The sequence below is a fragment of the Tachypleus tridentatus genome, chromosome 9, assembly GCF_004210375.1.
Source record: "Tachypleus tridentatus isolate NWPU-2018 chromosome 9, ASM421037v1, whole genome shotgun sequence".
In the NCBI taxonomy this organism is placed as follows: Eukaryota; Metazoa; Arthropoda; class Merostomata; order Xiphosura; family Limulidae; genus Tachypleus; species Tachypleus tridentatus.
The window spans coordinates 75,508,653-75,527,451 of NC_134833.1; the positions used below are offsets into that span (position 1 = coordinate 75,508,653).

The window sequence follows — 18,799 nt, forward strand, 5'->3', positions numbered from 1 at the left end:
AAAATGGAATGTGCCATTCACAACAGCATGGAAGAACACATTACTTTTCTTCATGAATATATGTATGAAAAAGTGTTTAAGTGTTGTTACATTTGCATTTAATTTGCTTAAGTTAACTATTCAATTATCTACTGACTTCATAAATGTTACTAAATTGTTAACTTGTTTATGTCCTTCAACCGTAAATAGTTATTTTGCCATCTGTTACAAAGGCTAAAAGTTTAACTATTGATCATGCATTTTTAATTAAATCTTATAAAGAACAAAAATAATAATTATGATTCCATTACTCATATCCTTTCACAGTTATAGCTATTCTCAACTTGACTGCCCTCTAGTGTGCATATTTTTGTTTGCCACTAGCCCTAAACTTCCATCTAATTCCATGTGTATATCATGTAGTTTAGTTCCATATAAGCCTGCAAATTATTGTGTGACAACCTTTCACCAGTTGCAGCTGATTCCCTCTATGCAGTTGAATCCCAGTCTTCACAATTTGACACAACAGCGTATTGATTCTAATGCTTTATTTCAGGCTTTTTTTTTTCAGCGCATTTTGAAAATATTTTATCATTGATTTTCATGTTTCAAAATATTGTTTATAATCCTCTCTTGAGTTTGATATCCTTATTTGATTGTGAATTCTATTTCTCACTCTTTTATCAGTAATTGGTCAGTATTATTGAATCTGCAGGTGAAGCATTATTGGTGTATGGCATTTTGGCCATAGTTCATTGGAAGATGGCTTTTTTCATATAAAGTTAGGGGTTTCTCAACCTGGAAGCAATACTGGTGGTACCTGAGGGCTTTTATTAGGACAATGCAGACTTAGCTTCCAACCCCACATTTTTTGCTGTGCAACAATGTTCTCAGCACGTTGACGCACCTAAATCTCAGTCATCATTTTTAAACTTAATATCACAGTTATTTTATATTTTGTCATTGTTACACACATTATTTGATCCCTCCCCTTTGTTATTAACTGCTAAACCAAATTCTGAGTTTATTATTTTCCTCCTTTGCTTGATATTGAGGTTGATGCCAAATGTTTTGCAGATCAATTACTTGTGGGGCTAGTATGCCATGTCCCTTGTACTGCAGAGGCTCATGCATTTACTTATCTTCATTCAACAATTATCAGTGGATAACAGTTGGATTCACTTCTTCCCTTTTGGAGTTCAGACCCCAATACTTCAGTACATTTTTCTCAAGCATAAACTCCACACCTCCATTTCTTCGTCACAACAATGCTTCATTATTTGTCATCCATTCACCTGTTGTCTGAAGCTTCCTGTTGTTTTCTCAAGGGTTTTTCAATGGAAACCTATGCTCTTCTGCTCACCAATTTGTCCAGATTATTTTTGTCTGCTCTTCATATCCACACTTAGCTCTCTGTGTTGCTGGATCTCTTCAGTCTTGCACACTTCCCTATCTTCTTTAATTCCCATTTTCCTGACCTCATCCTCCAGTCCTCGTTTCCCATCCTCCTTCTGCCTCTCCTTTACAAGTTCCTCCTCTCTAAACCATGTCTTTACATTATAGTGTTGTTCATTTATGACATATAGGATGTTAACATTACTGGTAAGTATATTATGGATTTAGGTATTGGGGGAGCCATGTTTGCTCATTTCTTGAAAATGTAGAAAACTTTTACCACAAATCCTTGGGTAATTTGAGTTTTGTTAGAACTCTTTTTTTTCCCCCCCTTTAAGATCCCACTTTCCTGCCAGTTTCTCAAAGAAGCAGTTAAAGTTATTCTCATCATGGTTGTCATCAGACAGGTTTTTCTGTGTTTTCAAAGTCATTTTGTTGACTTTGTCTTTCCCCAAAACACCAGGATTTGGCATCCTGTGATCTTTCTTTTCTGTCTAAATCTCTTACTTGATATACATTGATTCACCATGAGTCCTAACTGTTTCTCATGTAGTCATTTCTTTCAGGGCTTTGGAATATGAGATATGATATATCTGACACTTATCTTCATATCCTTACTGCTTGGACTTCATGTCATTTTCTACATTTCATCCCTGAGGATCACAGTTATCAATTCTGAGATATTCTTTTCAGGCTGGCATTGTTACCCTAATTTTATTTTCAGGTGATCCAGTCATTCATTCAATTATTTCATTTTCAGGGGCTGAATTTCCATCATTTTATGGATGACTGGCTCTATCCTTTGCAGAGTTTTACTTACACACCCAACGTCTCCTCAGAGAAGCTGATTGGGTGGATTGATTTATCAGTGTGAAAAAGTCCATTATCTACCCCATTCAATTTCTTGTTCATCTGGGGGTCTTTTTCAACATGCATTTCAGTCAAGCCCAGCTTTATCTTTTTTGTCTGCAATTCAGAGAGTTTTTAGTTCTGAGGGCACTGCCAGCACCTTATCTTTGTGTGAGAAGCTCTGTCTCTTTTGGGGACTTGGGCATCACTGGAAGCTATTATTCTTCTGGACCATATCCACATGCTTTCCTCACAGTGGGAACTACAAGTCATTGTTATCTCATCAGGGACCCTCTGGATTTACAGTTATCTCTTTCTGCTTCCCCTCTGTTTGACTTCCTTTGGTGGTAGGATAGGAACAATATGATACTGAGGGTATTTTTCGTTTTACCCATCAGGATTGCCATCTCATAGGTGTCATAATGTTAAGAGAGGATGCATTCTACATTACACAGGAGAGAACTGTCTTAGGTTGTTGGTCTTGGGAAGAGTGAAGTCTTCATTTCAGTCATTTGGTACTCTTTGCTATTTATTGGATGATGGTTCATTTTATGTCATCTCTTTGGGATATGACAGTTATGATTCATTCCATCAACTTGACAGTTGTCTTTAACGTTACCAGTCAGGAGTACTTGATCCAAGTCCTTATGTTCCTGCACTCTAGATCTCTTTTTTTCGTGGCTCACAGTCTTTAGATTCTTTTCCTGGATTGTCACATACCAGGTGCCCTCAGTCTTACCCTAAATTGTCTATTGTGCTTCAACAAGGTTCTATCCATGGAGTGGTCTTTTGATACTCAGGTATTCTGATAGCTGTGTTCACAGTTGAATAATCCCCAACTAGGTGGACATACCTCTCACTTGAATACCAAACATCCTCTCTTGTGCTTCCTAGTTTCACTTCTTTTGGCTTTGGCCCTTGTGCATTTAGCCAAGATTGGAAATACTTTAATGCATACCCTGGCATCTTTTATCCCAAGTGAATTCTCTCATCCAGTCCTTTCTGGCCAGCTCAACTGTGGTTTCCATTCCTGTCTCTTTTCCAGGAACAATCTCCAATTACCTCTTACAGCCTCTCCACTGGCAACCTCACTCAGAATTGCTTCATCCCTTCTTTTTCACACTGGCTTCATGTGTAGCATTTATCCAGTCCCTTGTGAGGAGTTTGGGCAATGTTTTCTTCTCCAGTTATTTCCTCTCCTTCCATATTCCATATTTACTTCTACTCAGATCCAGATCATTTTCTGTGTCTGATCCATGCTTCACTTTATTACATGTTGCACACAATACCCTTCTGTAACTCTTGTTCCCATTTACCAACTGTTGTGAGATATAGGACAACCCTGTCATTTTTTTTCTTTTTGGTATATGTTTTCCTCTCCAGCTGTTACCTTATTTCATATCTCATGTTTACTTCTTCTTTGATCTTTGCTATATGTCATGCACAGCACCTTTTAGTAGTTCTCACTCTCATTTATTAATTAATATCTGTCAATTCCTTGTGACATTTCTGCTATCATTCTTATCAGTTGGATTTGTCAGGTTATCTGTATGGCATATTCCTCCCTTTCTCCTGAATATTGTCAGTTGTTCTATGTATCATTCCATCTGATTAGTTTTTGGCTGGAATTGATCCTCTACATTGCATTTCCACCTTTTTTACATCTTTCTAATATACTTTCCCAGATTTTATTGTTCCAGGTTATTTTATATTTGAACACATGTTTATTCAGGTTCTTGGAATGGAAGCTCCTCTTTTCTTCTGGTTCCTACACCCGAGATGAATTGTTGATAGCCATATTCTTGCTAGGGACTGATTTAGTTCCTCCCAGTGCTACTGGTCTGAGCTGGAATTGACTTTCCATTTACAGTTCAGTGTACCTAGGCAACTACTTACATTCCTCTTCCTTTTGGATTTGGGATGGATCACATGTTCTGTCCTTTGATTGCAACACAACTCCACTTGGCTCCACTGGGGCAGAGAGTGTGTAAGTACAGATGGCATACTCCATGAGTGCTTTTGTTTTAGAAGGACACTAATCTAGGTAATTTTACACCAGTCCATCCATCTGCTCATTGTAGTATTATAGCTGCAATGATGAGAAGAGGTAATTAATCATATGAAAAGTTAATATTTTCCCCACTTCCTGTGTTATTTTTCATGCTTAATCTCAAGTGAAAATTGGATTCAATGCATGTAGGGGTTCAGCTGCAATAGGAGGATGTGTTTCACTCAATTGGTAGGGTGTTGTCACACCTTAATTTGCATGCTTAAATGGTGTTGAACCATGTGGAATTTGGTGGAAGTTTAAGACTAGTGGAGAGTGAAAATTTGCACAAAATGTATTCTCAAGACTGCTGGTGTGGGTATTAAAACTAATTAAAATAAAGTACAGAATGTTTTGGCTTTCTTAGGTCATTTTCATTTTGCAAACTCTAAACTCTCTTTGTTAGCCTGAAGTTTTAATACCCATTGTCAGCTGTTTTGAGAATACATTTTTACTTCAGGTGGGTTTCTTGTTATCATTTGCACACTAGAGGGCAATCAAATCAAGAATAGCAGTAATTGTGAAAGGAAATAACGTCAGAAATATATTTTCAGTGTAGGAAAATATTAACTAATTTAAATATTAGCTACACATTGATGTATGGAATAATTGTTATTACTTTATATTGAGTTAGGTCAACAGTTAATTAATGATGAATTATTAATATTGACAAGAAAAGGATTACATCAATGATTTTCTTCTTTAAAGAGAAATCCTTATTTAATTTGTAATTACTTGTAAAATCTACATTTTCTTTGCAGGTTTTAAAACATTCCAGTTCTTAAAAATGTTTTCAGTATTATATATTTTTTAATTGCTAGTGTAATTAATGAATATGGTTTGATAAATCATAAAAATGTATTTAACTTGCAGACATATTTGGTGATACCATTTAGCAATAGGTAAAGTTGTAATGATGAAGAGTGCATTTAAACATTGAAAATTGACTTATATATAAAGTAATGAAACAACTAAGTAGTGAAAGATTAATTACAAAATATTCTTTAGAAGTATCAACAAATACATTTTTTTAATATGCAGGATATAATGTTTTATAGTATCTTAAGTAAAATAGTATGCTTTTGTTTTTATTTCATTCTTGAAAAATGTTTCTTTCTTTCACTGAAACAATTACATCTTAGAAAATTTTCTTTTTCAGACGCCCCTCCCCCTTCTACACGAGAAAGACCACCTGGCTGTAGAACTGTTTTTGTTGGAGGCTTGCCAGAAAATGCGACAGAGGAAGTTATTAGGGAAGTTTTTGAACCTTGTGGACCAATATCGAAGATTCGTATGAGCAAGAAGAATTTCTGCCACATTCGATTTGAAAGTGAGGTTTTTGTAGATGCTGCAATATTTCTTTCAGGTATGATGCATTTATAATAACTGATTCAGTAACTTAGCTTGACATTGTGCATGTTAGTAATTTATGATAAAGAATCAAAAATTTTTCTGTTACTGTATAATATTCCATAACAACCATCCTTCCTCATTCAGCTTGAAAATAGTTAAGTATTGAATCCACTGTTTAGTAAAGGTTTCTCATATCTTTAGAAGAGTGAGTACTTATAAACTGAATTTTTAATTTCAGTAATAACTAATTTTTTTGAGAGATATGGATAAATAATGCATGTTAAGTTCTGACAAAAAATTTTGCACCTTTAATATGGTACTCACAAAGTTAGCTATGTTTGTTCAGGTGCTCTAGATGTCAACTTGTTTTTTATGTATGCCAGAAGCCTGTCACTCCACCCTGTTGAAATTATTATATTCCAACATTTTTTTCATGTAAATTTTTGTGTGTTACCTCATAATCAATAATAGCAGGATATGCTCACATGATGCACATGACTCTCTCTACACTCCTCTATAAAATTATTACTTGTTTAGCAGTGTTTGAGTTAAGGTGCATTCCTCTGTGCTTCTACATGGGTTTTTTTTTTCTATGTGAAATAGTTTCTTTTTCACTATTTTCATTCATCAAACTAATTCATGTGTTAATATTTATCAGTTCATTCTTTGTCAATACTCCTGCACTCAAGTTTGGTGAATCTTTTCTTGTGCAATTAATTCCAAAGTTCAATCTATCACTTCAGTGACCAGCATTTTTTTTCAGGTTTCAGTTATGGGCGATGTGACAGTGGATCTTTCAGCTTTTATATACTTTGGGATATCAGATATATATATATATATATACATGGGTCAACCTCTGACCCCAAACACCACCCAGGTTTCTTCTGAGTTGTCTGAACGTGTACAGTCTGATAAGAACTTTGATTATTTTCTCCCAACTTCAGAGTTTGCTATTCCTTCCAATTCACACTCTGAGTAGTCACCTAAGAATAATTTGAACTTTACAGATTTTGTGTCTCAGGTGTGTGAAGTTTTATCCTTTTCTGCTATCTCTTATTCACCTTGCCTTTCCTTATTGCATGAATAAACTTCTCAGCCATTTTGGGTTCTTCCTCTTCTCTCCCTGATATTTGGGCACATGCTGATCAATTTGTTTTGCAATTAAGTGAGAGGATCAGGATGTCATATCATTGAGGATTTCTGATCAGTTTTTCCTTTCTTACCATTATACAGGCTATCCATTTTTAGAACAACAGTTATTAGGTTCCTTGTTACCTATTTGGGAGTGGTCCCCAAATCAGTTGTTAGTCTTTTCCATGCCCAATATTGTTACCTACATCTTATCCTAACCACCCTCTTAAAGTATCTTTCTTCCAAGCATTGCCATTCTCCTTAGAATTCCTGAGAGGTTTTTTTTAAGATACCCTTACCCTTCTTTCCTCCATTTTAGCCTGCATTTCATCTTCAGCTCTGGCACTAAGCATGTGGTTTCTTCTTTGTTTGGACTTTATGGATCAGATGCAGATTTGGCTTAGGTCAATTTATCTTTGACATATCTCATGAATTTATGTCTGGTACCTTTCTGAGATGTTATGTATTTGATACAGTCTCTGAAATTAACCAGCCTCTGGTAACATCAGTCTGTCAACAATTCACCTTTATGACTTTTGTAGCTTGTTTGTTTTGGTCATAGCCACATGTGCCTCCTTTTCCCATTTTCCATCCTTCCACCTCCTGCCCTCTCCCTGTCCCTTCTAATAAGGGTATTTCTTCTCATCACTTTCCTTGACAAAGTACCCCCCTCTTGCTACCAGTATTGGTGAATACTCTGTGGGTTCAGGTCTTGTGGGCATTTGGCTGTTCAAGTTTTTTCTTGTTGATATCCTTTCATGGATGATCAATGGGTGATCTGGATTCTGTCAGAAAGATTCATTATCCAGTTTCTTTTTCCACCTTCTGTTTTTCTTTGACCCATTTCCTTTCCTTTTCCTAGAGTTTCTGTGACCAGCCAGCACCTGTCAGCAGTTGTTTAAGAATTGATTTTGTAGCAGGCAATCATACTGGTTTCCCATTTTCTGGAGGTTTTTATTCCTGACTTTTTGTTGTCTCAAGAAAAGTGGGGATTGGTGACTATTAATCAATGTAATTTCACCTCAGCTGCTTCATTGCACTACCCAAGTTCACCACAGAGTCTTGTATCCAAAGGTAAGCACTTTTACCAGGCTCATGAATGATGAAAATGGATATTTCAAACGTTTACCTACACATATTGATAATATTTTAGTCTCACCCTTGCCTTATCTTTGTACATCATAGGGATATTTACCAATTTCAAACCCTCTCCTTCAGACTTGCCATGGCACCTTTGTCTATTAGTGCAGACTTTTGCATGTTATCTCCATGCTCTGGGGCTGCAATTTAATTATTATATGGATGTTTGGCTCCTTCTGGCTCATTTCAAGCAAGAATCAGCCATTTGTACTCACCAGTTCCTTTCTGTGGCAGCTAGGATGGGCTGGATGATCAAACTGGAAAAGTCGCTTCTTTGACCCACTCAGTATCTTGTTATTTTGAATATCTTTTTTTGACACAACTATCAGTCATATACTGCCTTCTCCTTTACATTTTCGTTTTATGGAACCTTTGGTTCACTATGCCCTTTCAGCTCAGTCACTTACTTCTTGTAAGGTTCTATCACTTTTGGGGATGTGATCCTCCATGACTGCAATGGTCCCTTTTGGTAATGAACAATGGAACTCTTCATGATTCTCTTTCCACCCTCATTTCACTTCCTCCTTCCTTATGAGATGATCTGCAATGGTGGCTGGAAAAAGCCCATATGTTAGCAGGCATGGCCTTTCCTACCCAGTGTCTCAGCTGACATCTTTTTTGGATGTATTTCTTCAGGGATGTGGGACATTGATCATTCTACAGTTGTCTGAAGAAGAAACAGTCTTGAATGTTGATGTCTTCAAACTTCTTGCGAAATCTTGGATGTTGCATCACTTCCTTCTTTTAACCTGCCATTGTATGGACAATTCTATGTTGGTGGCACATATGAATCACCAAGGAGCACCCATTTCAGAGATATATGTTTTCAGACACTGGATTTATTTTACTGGGCTCATGCACATCACATTCTTCTTACAGCATGTCATGTGCAAGGTACTTTCCATCTAGTCACAGATCATTCTTTGTGCCCCAACAGGATCTATGCAATGGATTGTACACTAGATCCATTAATTTTTAGGGATCTTTGCCATTAGTGAGGTTCTCTCCAAGTAGATGCTTTTGTCACGGGCTTTGATACAAAATTGTCTCTCATTTGGTCAACTGTACTGCATTCAGAGGCTTTGGTAGTAAATGCCTGCAGCCAGGATTTATCACACGAGCAACTTTATGTGAATCCTCTTGTCCACTCCACTTATTGAGTACTTCTGCTTGCTCTCTATTAGCTAGCTCAATCTTGGTTTCCAAGGTTACAATAATAGCTCCTATCCCAACTTCTCCTTCTTCCACTTTCTCCCTCCATTTTTTATTGACCTTAATCCCTTATTCTACATCTCAACCTATATGTTCTACTTCTTCACGCCTGACTTTTTTCTGGTTTTTGGCAAGGCAAGGCAATCTGGTTTTACACATTGAATGACTTCCTTGTTAGCTAGTTCTGTAGGTCCATCTTCACTGGAAGTATACCAGTGCAAGTGGAAATTCTTCATTTGTTGGTCTACTAACAGGGGGTTAACTGCTGAAAGGCCTAATGTGGCTCATGTGACAGAATTTCTCATTTGGCTCTCTATGACTGTGGGTTTTTCAGCGTTCTTGCTTTCCATATATCAGGCAGCACACCTTTCATTTTCCTGATACTGCAGGTTTTTACCTCCCCTGTTTTACCATATTCATGCATTTCTTCTGGATTTGTTATGCTTCTAGAGTCCTGTTCTTCTGGATTGGGACATACCTATTATCCTGCATTTATTTACTTCACCTCCATTGAACCACTTTCCTCATTTTCTGTGTTTTATCTGTCCCTTAAAACATATTTTCTTCTTCTCTTAGCTGATGGACTTTGACAGCTGGACCTGTTTGATACTGATGTTTCACAACCATTTTTCATCCTAACTATCTTCTCCTTAATCTGGATTGTTCTCTTCTCCTTAAGAATTCAGCTACTCGGGATGGTCTTTTCTCCTATTTTCCTACCTTCTATTTCTGATCTTTACCCTCTACTGGCTAAAGGGCTTTTGTTACCTTTCAGGATTCTTCATTGTTATATCATGCTACTACCCTTTGGGGTAAGTGCTCCTGACTTTTTGTTTCACGGCAATCCTCCTCTCTTCATGCTCTTTCATCTTCTACCCTTACCATTTGGTCTGCTGTTTTGTTTCATTGCCCTCTTCTTTCCTACCTTGTACCAGGTTTCCTGCCATTAAATCTGACACCTCATGTTTTCCCCTCACCTCTTGTCTTTGTTCTCTGATGGAGGAAATTCTACAGTCTGGCATGTGGACCACTCCTACTACATTCATCTCCCACTATTTTATTGTGGTTTTTGTTTGTCAGAGTTTAATCTACCACCTATAGCTGTTTTTCAGACTTTAGTGTGACTCTAACTGTTAAGTTGTTATTCATACTTTCCTTCTTACATGGGCCTCTTTCTAATTCTTTATCACATGGTGAGTGGTGCCCAACCAGGTATTCTTTTACTCTAAATCTGCACTATACAGCCATGTTGACTCATGTTTATTTTCCATGACTTCACACACACACACACACACACACACACACACACACACACACACACACACACACACACATACAAATTGCTTGACTGAATAACCTTGCAATATTTTGCCTTATAAATATGCCTATCCTGGTCTGTATCACCCATGGACTGTATAGATAAAGCAGAAGAGGATTTCTGCCATGCTTGAAGTGAGTGGCCTGCTTTTCAAAATAAGGTCTTGTGGACCCATTGCTCTGTCTCCAGTGATAACAATTCTCCAGACTTCACCACATTATCAACCTCCTTTTCTCAGGTGAAGTATGGGAGTCCTCACCACTTCTCAGTTCCAAGTACATGGGGTGGGTGACTGTGAAGGCACCCAACTGAATGAATTCCACAAAAAGATGGCTATAACAATTCAGTTGAGAGTAGGGCAGTGGTATTCTGCTGGTGTAGATGAGATGTGGCCTCCAGAGAAGTTGAACTGTTATCTTACTGGGTGACATAACCTCCTGATACCATTTACATTGACACTGGAATTGAGCCATCAAAACTGCAATTCACCCCTTTAATTTGGTGCCCTTATCCTACCTTCACATGGTTGACAGTACCCTGTTAGGAGGTTTTGGATTAGAGTGAACCAATCATCGTAAGTCCTCACGTGATTTCAGATTGTCTATCTTCTTCTCACAGTTTCTGTGTGTGTGTGCTGTGGGTCATAGTAGTGGTGCATGGGATTGTTACAGTTCTATCTGTTACCGTCCCTTGTTCTTTTCTTATCAAGATGTTATTGGATTTGGATAATTCCAGCCTGTACCACGATTGGAGGAGGTGATTCCATGTGATAGACATCCATTCAATACCATATGTCAATTCCCAGGTTAACAGATCAGAGATAATCCTCGTGTCATATTCAGAAATAAGTGCAGGTCTTAAATCCAGGTTTATGAGTTTAAAGTGACAACAGTATAATTCTCATCCAAATCTCACATGAAGAGGTTTAGGATTTAGTTGGCTTTACTGAGTATGGTCTACTGTGCCCTAGCCATTCTGCACCTAGGGATGTATCCTTGTTTATTTGTTATCTTATAGTGGTATTGAATTACCTTTGCTTGTTCTGGTTAGGATTACTTTCCTACCACATTCTCTCCCACTCAAATGTGCTCCTCTCAATTTCCACCCTTATATCTTGTACATTCCACACACAGGCTAAGAGTATATCTGGCTCAGGAGTGGTACAGTTCCCCTCTTATGATCTTCAGATTTACATCTTTCATTCTCAGGGGGTTTCCTTCAGATTATTTTAGGATAATTCTTTCATTTCATCATACTGGTCCATCCCTCTTCTCAATGTAGGATTCTAGCTAATCTCATGAAAGTAGTTAGGTACTCCATCAGAAGTTATAATTTTCCTATTCGGAAAATTTATTCCCAAAAGGTACTTAACTATGCTTGTACTTCCCACCTCTTCTTCATACTTCTTGGAGGCTGATACATTCTCCAAAACTTCAAAGTGATAGTTTGGTAGAGGAGTAGAGAGGGAGTCCATGCATCACATGAGCATGTCATGTTACTGTTGGTTAAGAGGTGATGCATGTTGATTTACATGAGAGACATGTTGGAATATAATAATTTCAAAAGGGAGGATTGAAAGGCTTGTGGCATGTGTAAAGAAAAAGTTCACCTATAGAGGGCAGCACTGAATAAGAATAGCTAATCTTGTGATAGGAGGTAAGTATTTATCAGAAATATGTTTTCAATATACAAAAACTATAACTTTAATGCATTTAATTTTGTTAGGTATTTTAAGCATAAGAACAGAAAGAATAGTGGTTATTAGAAACTTTCAAACAGTCTGGAAAGGGTTAATACTTCTGTATTTAGGTTATCGAATGAAATTAGAAGACAAAGATGATGCTCCAAATACTGGACGCCTTCATGTGGATTTTGCACAAGCAAGAGATGACCAATATGAGTGGGAATGTCAGCAACGGGCAATTCAGCGAGAATATCGTCACCGAGAACGTATGGAGCAGGAAATGTTTTGCCCACCTAGTCCTCCTCCTGTTGTGAACTACTCAGATCATGAAGCTTCTCTCCTTCATGAGCAACTACGAGGTTTTTCATTTGTCTTTTCTAAAGATATTTCATAAGAATTCTAGTTATTATTTTCAGTTAAAAAGAATACCTAAAGTACAAATTTTAAAGCTTTTTTTTGTCAGTCCAAGAGAAAGCTTTTCATTTAAAAGATAAATTATTAATAAGTTTTTTTATTTAATCAGCATTAGTCTGTTAATTGTATCTTTACTGAAACAATTACAAACTAGTAAAGCAGTATGAAGTAACAGAAAATTAAAGTTTCTATGCTATGGACAATATGTTTTAGGTATGCAAAATGAGTTAGTAATTTAGTAATTACCAAAATAAAAATAGAGTAAATAATAAGTAATAATGTATAATTTTTAGTATTACCATATTTGCCTGAATATAATATGTCACAAATATAATGTGTACCCAGTTTTGAAAGAGTGAATTAAAGAAATGTGTTAGAAAATGTATTAATTAGTTTCCAGATAAACAACTATTGATGTTTTAAATGTTTTTGGAAAAGTTTGGGCATGGCAATACAATAAGCTTATCATTCATCTTCACATAAATCTTCTTCATTGCTAAAATTGTTTCTACCATTGGATTCACTGCAGTCATTAAATTTGCTCACTTGGACTTTTGCTTCATCCTCTTATTCTCACATCATGTCATCATTCATCTTATCCTATTGCATTGGATATGCAACATTTTTTGAAACCATTTATGCTGCTTTAATGGTTTTCATTGGTAGCTTCTAGTAAAATATTTAACAAAATTGAATGTGCCTGTATATGATGCATAGTAAAATGTTTTGGGAAGTATTTGGAGGAAAAATGTGTACATTCTGGCAAGTATCGTAGTTTTTTTATGTTAATTGGTGGGAATATGAATAATATGGGTCATGTAACTGAACATTTTATTTACAAGTGAATTACTTGAGAATGTCATTATATGTTTAAATGTTTTGACTTTTTTTCACATGTTGATAAGTGTTTCAGTATTCAATGTGCTAAGAAAAGTATAAAGAAGAGTGTGCAAGAATCTGTTTTAACATTAGGAAATTAAATGTTTTGTAAACTATAATATCAGTTCATTTGCTTACTTAATCTTGAAGATTTAAAGTGTTAACTGTTTGTCAAGAAAAAAATATTTAATGATATTTATAAATTGGCTTATATTGTATGATTGAGTTAAAGAATAGTAAAATTGCAGCACAAAACGTTTTTATACTTTTGGTATATTGGTATAATTAAACAATTTAATATACTGTATTCATTTTTCAAAAAACAGATGAATTAACCATCTTTAAAAAAGAGAGAGGGTTATGTCAAGGACATGCATTCACTTTTTATAGCATTATAGTTTTAATATTTGCAGAAAGTAATTGTCGCAGAAGAGAAATTGACTCTTTTAATAAAGAAAATATCAAAATGAAAAAAATTGTAAAAATTGTATGTCTGAATTCCTTAGGAGACGAGTCTTTCCAAAATTCTGTTCAAGTTTTAATCACATGGCTAGAAAGGGGTGAATGTAATAAGCGTAACTGTGGCCAGTTTTATTCTATGATCCAGAGCACCAATAGTCATGTTCGACGCCTCACAAATGAGAAGATGCAATATGAGGAAGAGTTGAACAAGGCGAAGCAGTTGCTGAAACAACGTATTCAAGCTATTATAATCCAGTGTGAGTTCTTTTTGTGTGTGCTTGATTAGTTTATTTCAGTTTTCAGTAGAATGCAGAAAAGTAGGTGATTCTACTTTATCCTATTCAGATCAGATTATACATTCCATTTCATTGCAATGGTTTAAGTAGTCTGATCTCATAATACATTTGTAATCAAATATTTATTTTTATATAGTATGGAATAAAAAAGGAATACTAAAAAGTAAAAGGTTGACAATTTTACCATTGTTTGAGGTTTTGTTATTGGTTCTGTTGCAACAGTTGATTGTAGACCTCATATTTTTAATCAGTTTTGATGATATATGTGTAAACTGCTAACTGCACTTTATAAACATTTCATATGCTGTCCCTATTATTCATTTTCAAAATTTCTCATACTTGATACTTCATTTTGCATTGATTTAAAGTACACCATTTTTTTCAGAATTTATCAGCAGCTGCTTTGTTTTGTTTTGGTAATGCAAAAGCCATAACTTATGTAATACTTTTTTTTAAAATAATATTCTGAAATGTAATAAAATGGTTTTATTCATACTCTGTTAGACTATAGTCTTTTCCAAGTATATGACTGCTTTTCTGAATCTCCTAAATAAATTCACATTACAGAACCTTATTTAATAAGGTAAGATACAACTGAAGGTCTAGACAACCCCAAGTATAATTCTGAAATGTATTAGTCGTCTTTCTGTTAAAAATAAGCAGTGAGAGTGGTTGACAACAGCTGTCCTGAACTTTTAGTAGAGCTCTATATTTTGGAGATAATACAGATAATATAAAACATATATTCAATTTGATGTATAAATCAGATAAATCAGTATAGGCCTTTAAGTTCCAACTTTTAGCTAATTTTAAAATACAGTAGCATTTTATATTACTGCAAAGCTATTGAACTGCACTTTAAAGTTGAACAAGTATTATGTAGTTCAGTATACATTTCCAGAATTATTTCTTTTACTATAAGATGACCAGTTTCATTATCCGTTATGAACATTCAGATAATGCATTAATAATTCTGTCCTGGTTTCTTGAGGTTTAATTATAACTAAATATTTGAAAGTTAGATGTGAATTTACAAATTCAGAAAGTTTCAACCCTGTTGTGTATTAAATTACAGTGCTGTTAAAAGAATTCATATATATCCATTGCTTTAGCATACAAGAGTTAATAGTTCCTTTCTTCCCAAAACTTCAGTAGTGTTATTAATTTCACTGGATAAGAAGAGTTTTTAGTTCAGTAGTTTTGCATATTGGTGGTATGTTGGATATAGTAATTAATGTGTTATATTTGTGATTTTTTATATTTACCCTTAAAAATATCTGAAATTAAAGCAATTATCACTCAAGTTAATGAAAGTAACTTAAAAAGTATGAATTATTAATTTTACAATTAATTTTTAGTGACTACTAAATAAGCTGTATTAGCCTTCAATAATCAGTGTGATGTTTAGGCTAATCAGAAAACATTGCTTCTGCTTATGAGTAACTTTCATAGAATATGGAACATTTTTTTATTTTATTTATTTTTTTTAATTAAGTGAATTATTTAATCGATTGGTAAAACTTTAATCTCAGTCTATTAGAAATCTCATACTGAAGAAAGCATACACATCAATGTAGTTATTTTTATAGAAATAATTTTTTGTATCTCATAAAGTAAAGCTTAAGTCTGTTTTAGTAGTACTCATACATTTATAAACAGACTGTAAGCTAAAGATGAAATCAGTTGAGAAATATTCATAAGACAAGATTATACACAAATATACTTCAAGTGATGAATATAACAAATTATCCATTTTAATTACTAAAGAATTAACTACAGTATAAAAATTGATTCACATATAGTAACACAATAGATAAATTCAGGTACGTTCAACTTGCATGAATTTGTATAATTTCCACATTAATGTGCAGGATCTGTTAGGGCCTAGTGATATACACACTAAGCTACAGATCAGAATACCCAACATCCAAATCATGATATGCCACTGAAATACATACTGCACATTTAACTTTGTGGTTGTTATGACTTTGAAGGTTAATTCTGCTATTTAGTTAATAGTAGAATCAAATGTTGGGTGCTACTGACTTGTTGCTCTCACCTACAATCAGCAGTACTAAATAAAAGTTGGTATACTAGAACTTTAGAATTTTTAACCTGACATTTTAGACTATATAGCAAGAAAGGGAGCTATACATTGGTGTGAAAATTGTAGGTATTTTATAATTTTGTAGCTATATTTATCATCTGCCTACTTTGTTGGTTAGGCCTTAATCTAATGAGGTGAGCCATTGTAACATTTTTCAGTCTTTGTAAATTTAGTTGCTTTAGTTTTTTTTTGCTTCTAAAAGATACAGAAATTTGTCTACTTCAATCTATCATGGATTGGAAAATAGAAACTGTCTCTTATCTACCCTGATGTTTTATTTGTAAGTTTGTTGGCTGCATGGCTTTGGTTGATGACATTATTAGAAAATTTGTCAAAATTTGCTTATACCCATAAAATCACTATTCTGAGCTACTAGTATATTCACAAATGCATAAGTGAGTTCTTGATATAGGCTTATATCATCAGAGGTTGAAACATTATTTTTAATTGATAATAATATTAGAACCTCCTTTGTATTGGATTCCTGAAGTCAGTGAAGTTAGCCTTCAACAAGTAATGGTAAGGAATGATTCTTGTGAGACCTAAACTTATGTCTAGTATGGATCTTTGAATAACCAACTGAATGATAGTAATTAGCAGATCTTCCTGTGATACATGACTTTTTCCAGTAAACTTTCAATGATCTCTGTGTTTCTAAAGTCAATCTGATAGAGAAGGTATTCACTACCTCCAGTCACCAAAAAGTCAGAGACCATTTCACCAAGGCTCAAAGGAAGAACATCGACATGTGGCATAAACAAGCTGTGGTAAGTCTTTCCTAATATGTCAGTAATACAAAACAGCTGGAGTTGAAAGCACAAAGACACTAATAACACAAAGAATATATGACACATTGCTTTTTAATAGCATTTGTGTAACAACACAGGCCTTGACTACTGTCTCAAAGATGCTTTGAGATACATGAATAATATTAATTTTTGTTTTAAATTAATATGTGATTACTGTAATTAGTAGGATATTGAAATGCACTGACTTTTTATTTTGCCTTCATACAGTAGGATTCATAAAGACGTTTTTAATTTTATAATGAAAAATAATTCTTAATATGGCTTTCAAAGTTATTAGATGTAATTACATTTGGGGTTTCTTGCATTTACTAGTGTAATTTTGCTTTATGAACCTCATTAGAACAACCAAGAAATTGGGTATTTCTATGTAATTTATCTTTGACTAAAATCTCTGTACTTACACAACAAAAAACTTTAAATCATAACCACAGAAATACACTTATAAAATTAACTTACAGAAATCAATTTTTATCTCAGCTCCAGATCTGTTTGTATTTGAATGTGTATGAGGCACAGAGCAAGATTCAGTATCTGTTGTTAGTTCTAATAAATTTATTTACAAATTTATCATTGATGTCTGGAAAGAAAGACACTTGCTATAAATGAAGGTATGCGTGTGATTTAAATGGTGTTCACTGTTTTTGCTCTGAGTCTTGGTTTATAAAAAAGTTTCCAAGGAACAGTTTTTTAGTATCTTGAAAGATCAGCCAAGAACTAATGTTTCCCAGAAGGAAAATGGTAACTTACTTGTTTTTAGTGTACAAATTAATGATTTTTTTTCCTGAAAATTTAATGTCTAATGGTAATTTTAGTTTTACCCTTGCTCATAAATTCCTCAGAAACCAAATATTTTGTCTTAAAGACTACACCAAAAACATTCTTAACTCATGATAGCTTTGATGTGAGCATTTAGTGTAGTTTCAGAAACATGCATATATTTACATATCCACATTAATCCCCTTAACAACTGAAAATAATGATTCATAGGAACAGTATCAATATACCATTTAGTATATTTTTTGCATAAATTTGTGTTGTTTATTATCTTGCCACTTGTATTAATTCAATAAATAGAGTAAAAATAATTCATATTCTGCTACTAGTCACCAGACCATATGAATTTACTTCAATTAAAAAAGAAAATCTTAATATTACCCCATTCTTTATTACAAAACATTATATGCTTTATTTATTATCAGACAGTTGTTTTTCCAGAAGTTTTGTGTCAAATCATGTAAAATAAGATTAATATCTTAAACAATTTTGATTGAACTGTTGATCATTTTTCTGTAAGCTAATTGGACTTAGCTGAAGTGAAAAAAAACAACAGAAACATGGCTTTTTTTTTCTAGTTGCATTTAGTTATATACAGCTGAAAATTATTGAACATACATGAAAAGCAAAAATGTGCTTTATAGTTCATAAAAACAAAACAGAAACTGTAAAACTAATCCTAAATAGTTTATTTGTACATCTAATTTAGGTAAATGTTCCTTCAATAAAGAATTGAACTTTGAAAGATCATCAGCATATTTACAAAGTGTGAACTTTGGCAGTTACTACAATTCTTAATTTAGGTTGCAAGTTTTTTGAAAGCAGAGATTAGTAATTATATTAACAGTTTCACATAATATTTTTTTTTTTGGTATGTTATGGGTTTGAAAGCCTAATTTAGGCTTAGCTTGATTCTATCCTTTTTAAAAGGAACTGATGTAAAGCAAAGA

General features: G+C 34.3%; 1 protein-coding gene across 1 annotated transcript in view; it reads left to right on the forward strand.

Moving 5' to 3' along the window:
* Positions 1–18,799, forward strand: part of LOC143227400 (ecto-NOX disulfide-thiol exchanger 2-like) — a 62,033-nt gene that overhangs the window by 23,626 nt on the left and 19,608 nt on the right. Inside the window, 4 exon segments of the mRNA XM_076458852.1 lie at positions 5,430–5,636; positions 12,234–12,467; positions 13,908–14,120; positions 16,927–17,033. Of these exon segments, the coding sequence (XP_076314967.1) occupies positions 5,430–5,636; positions 12,234–12,467; positions 13,908–14,120; positions 16,927–17,033 (761 nt within the window).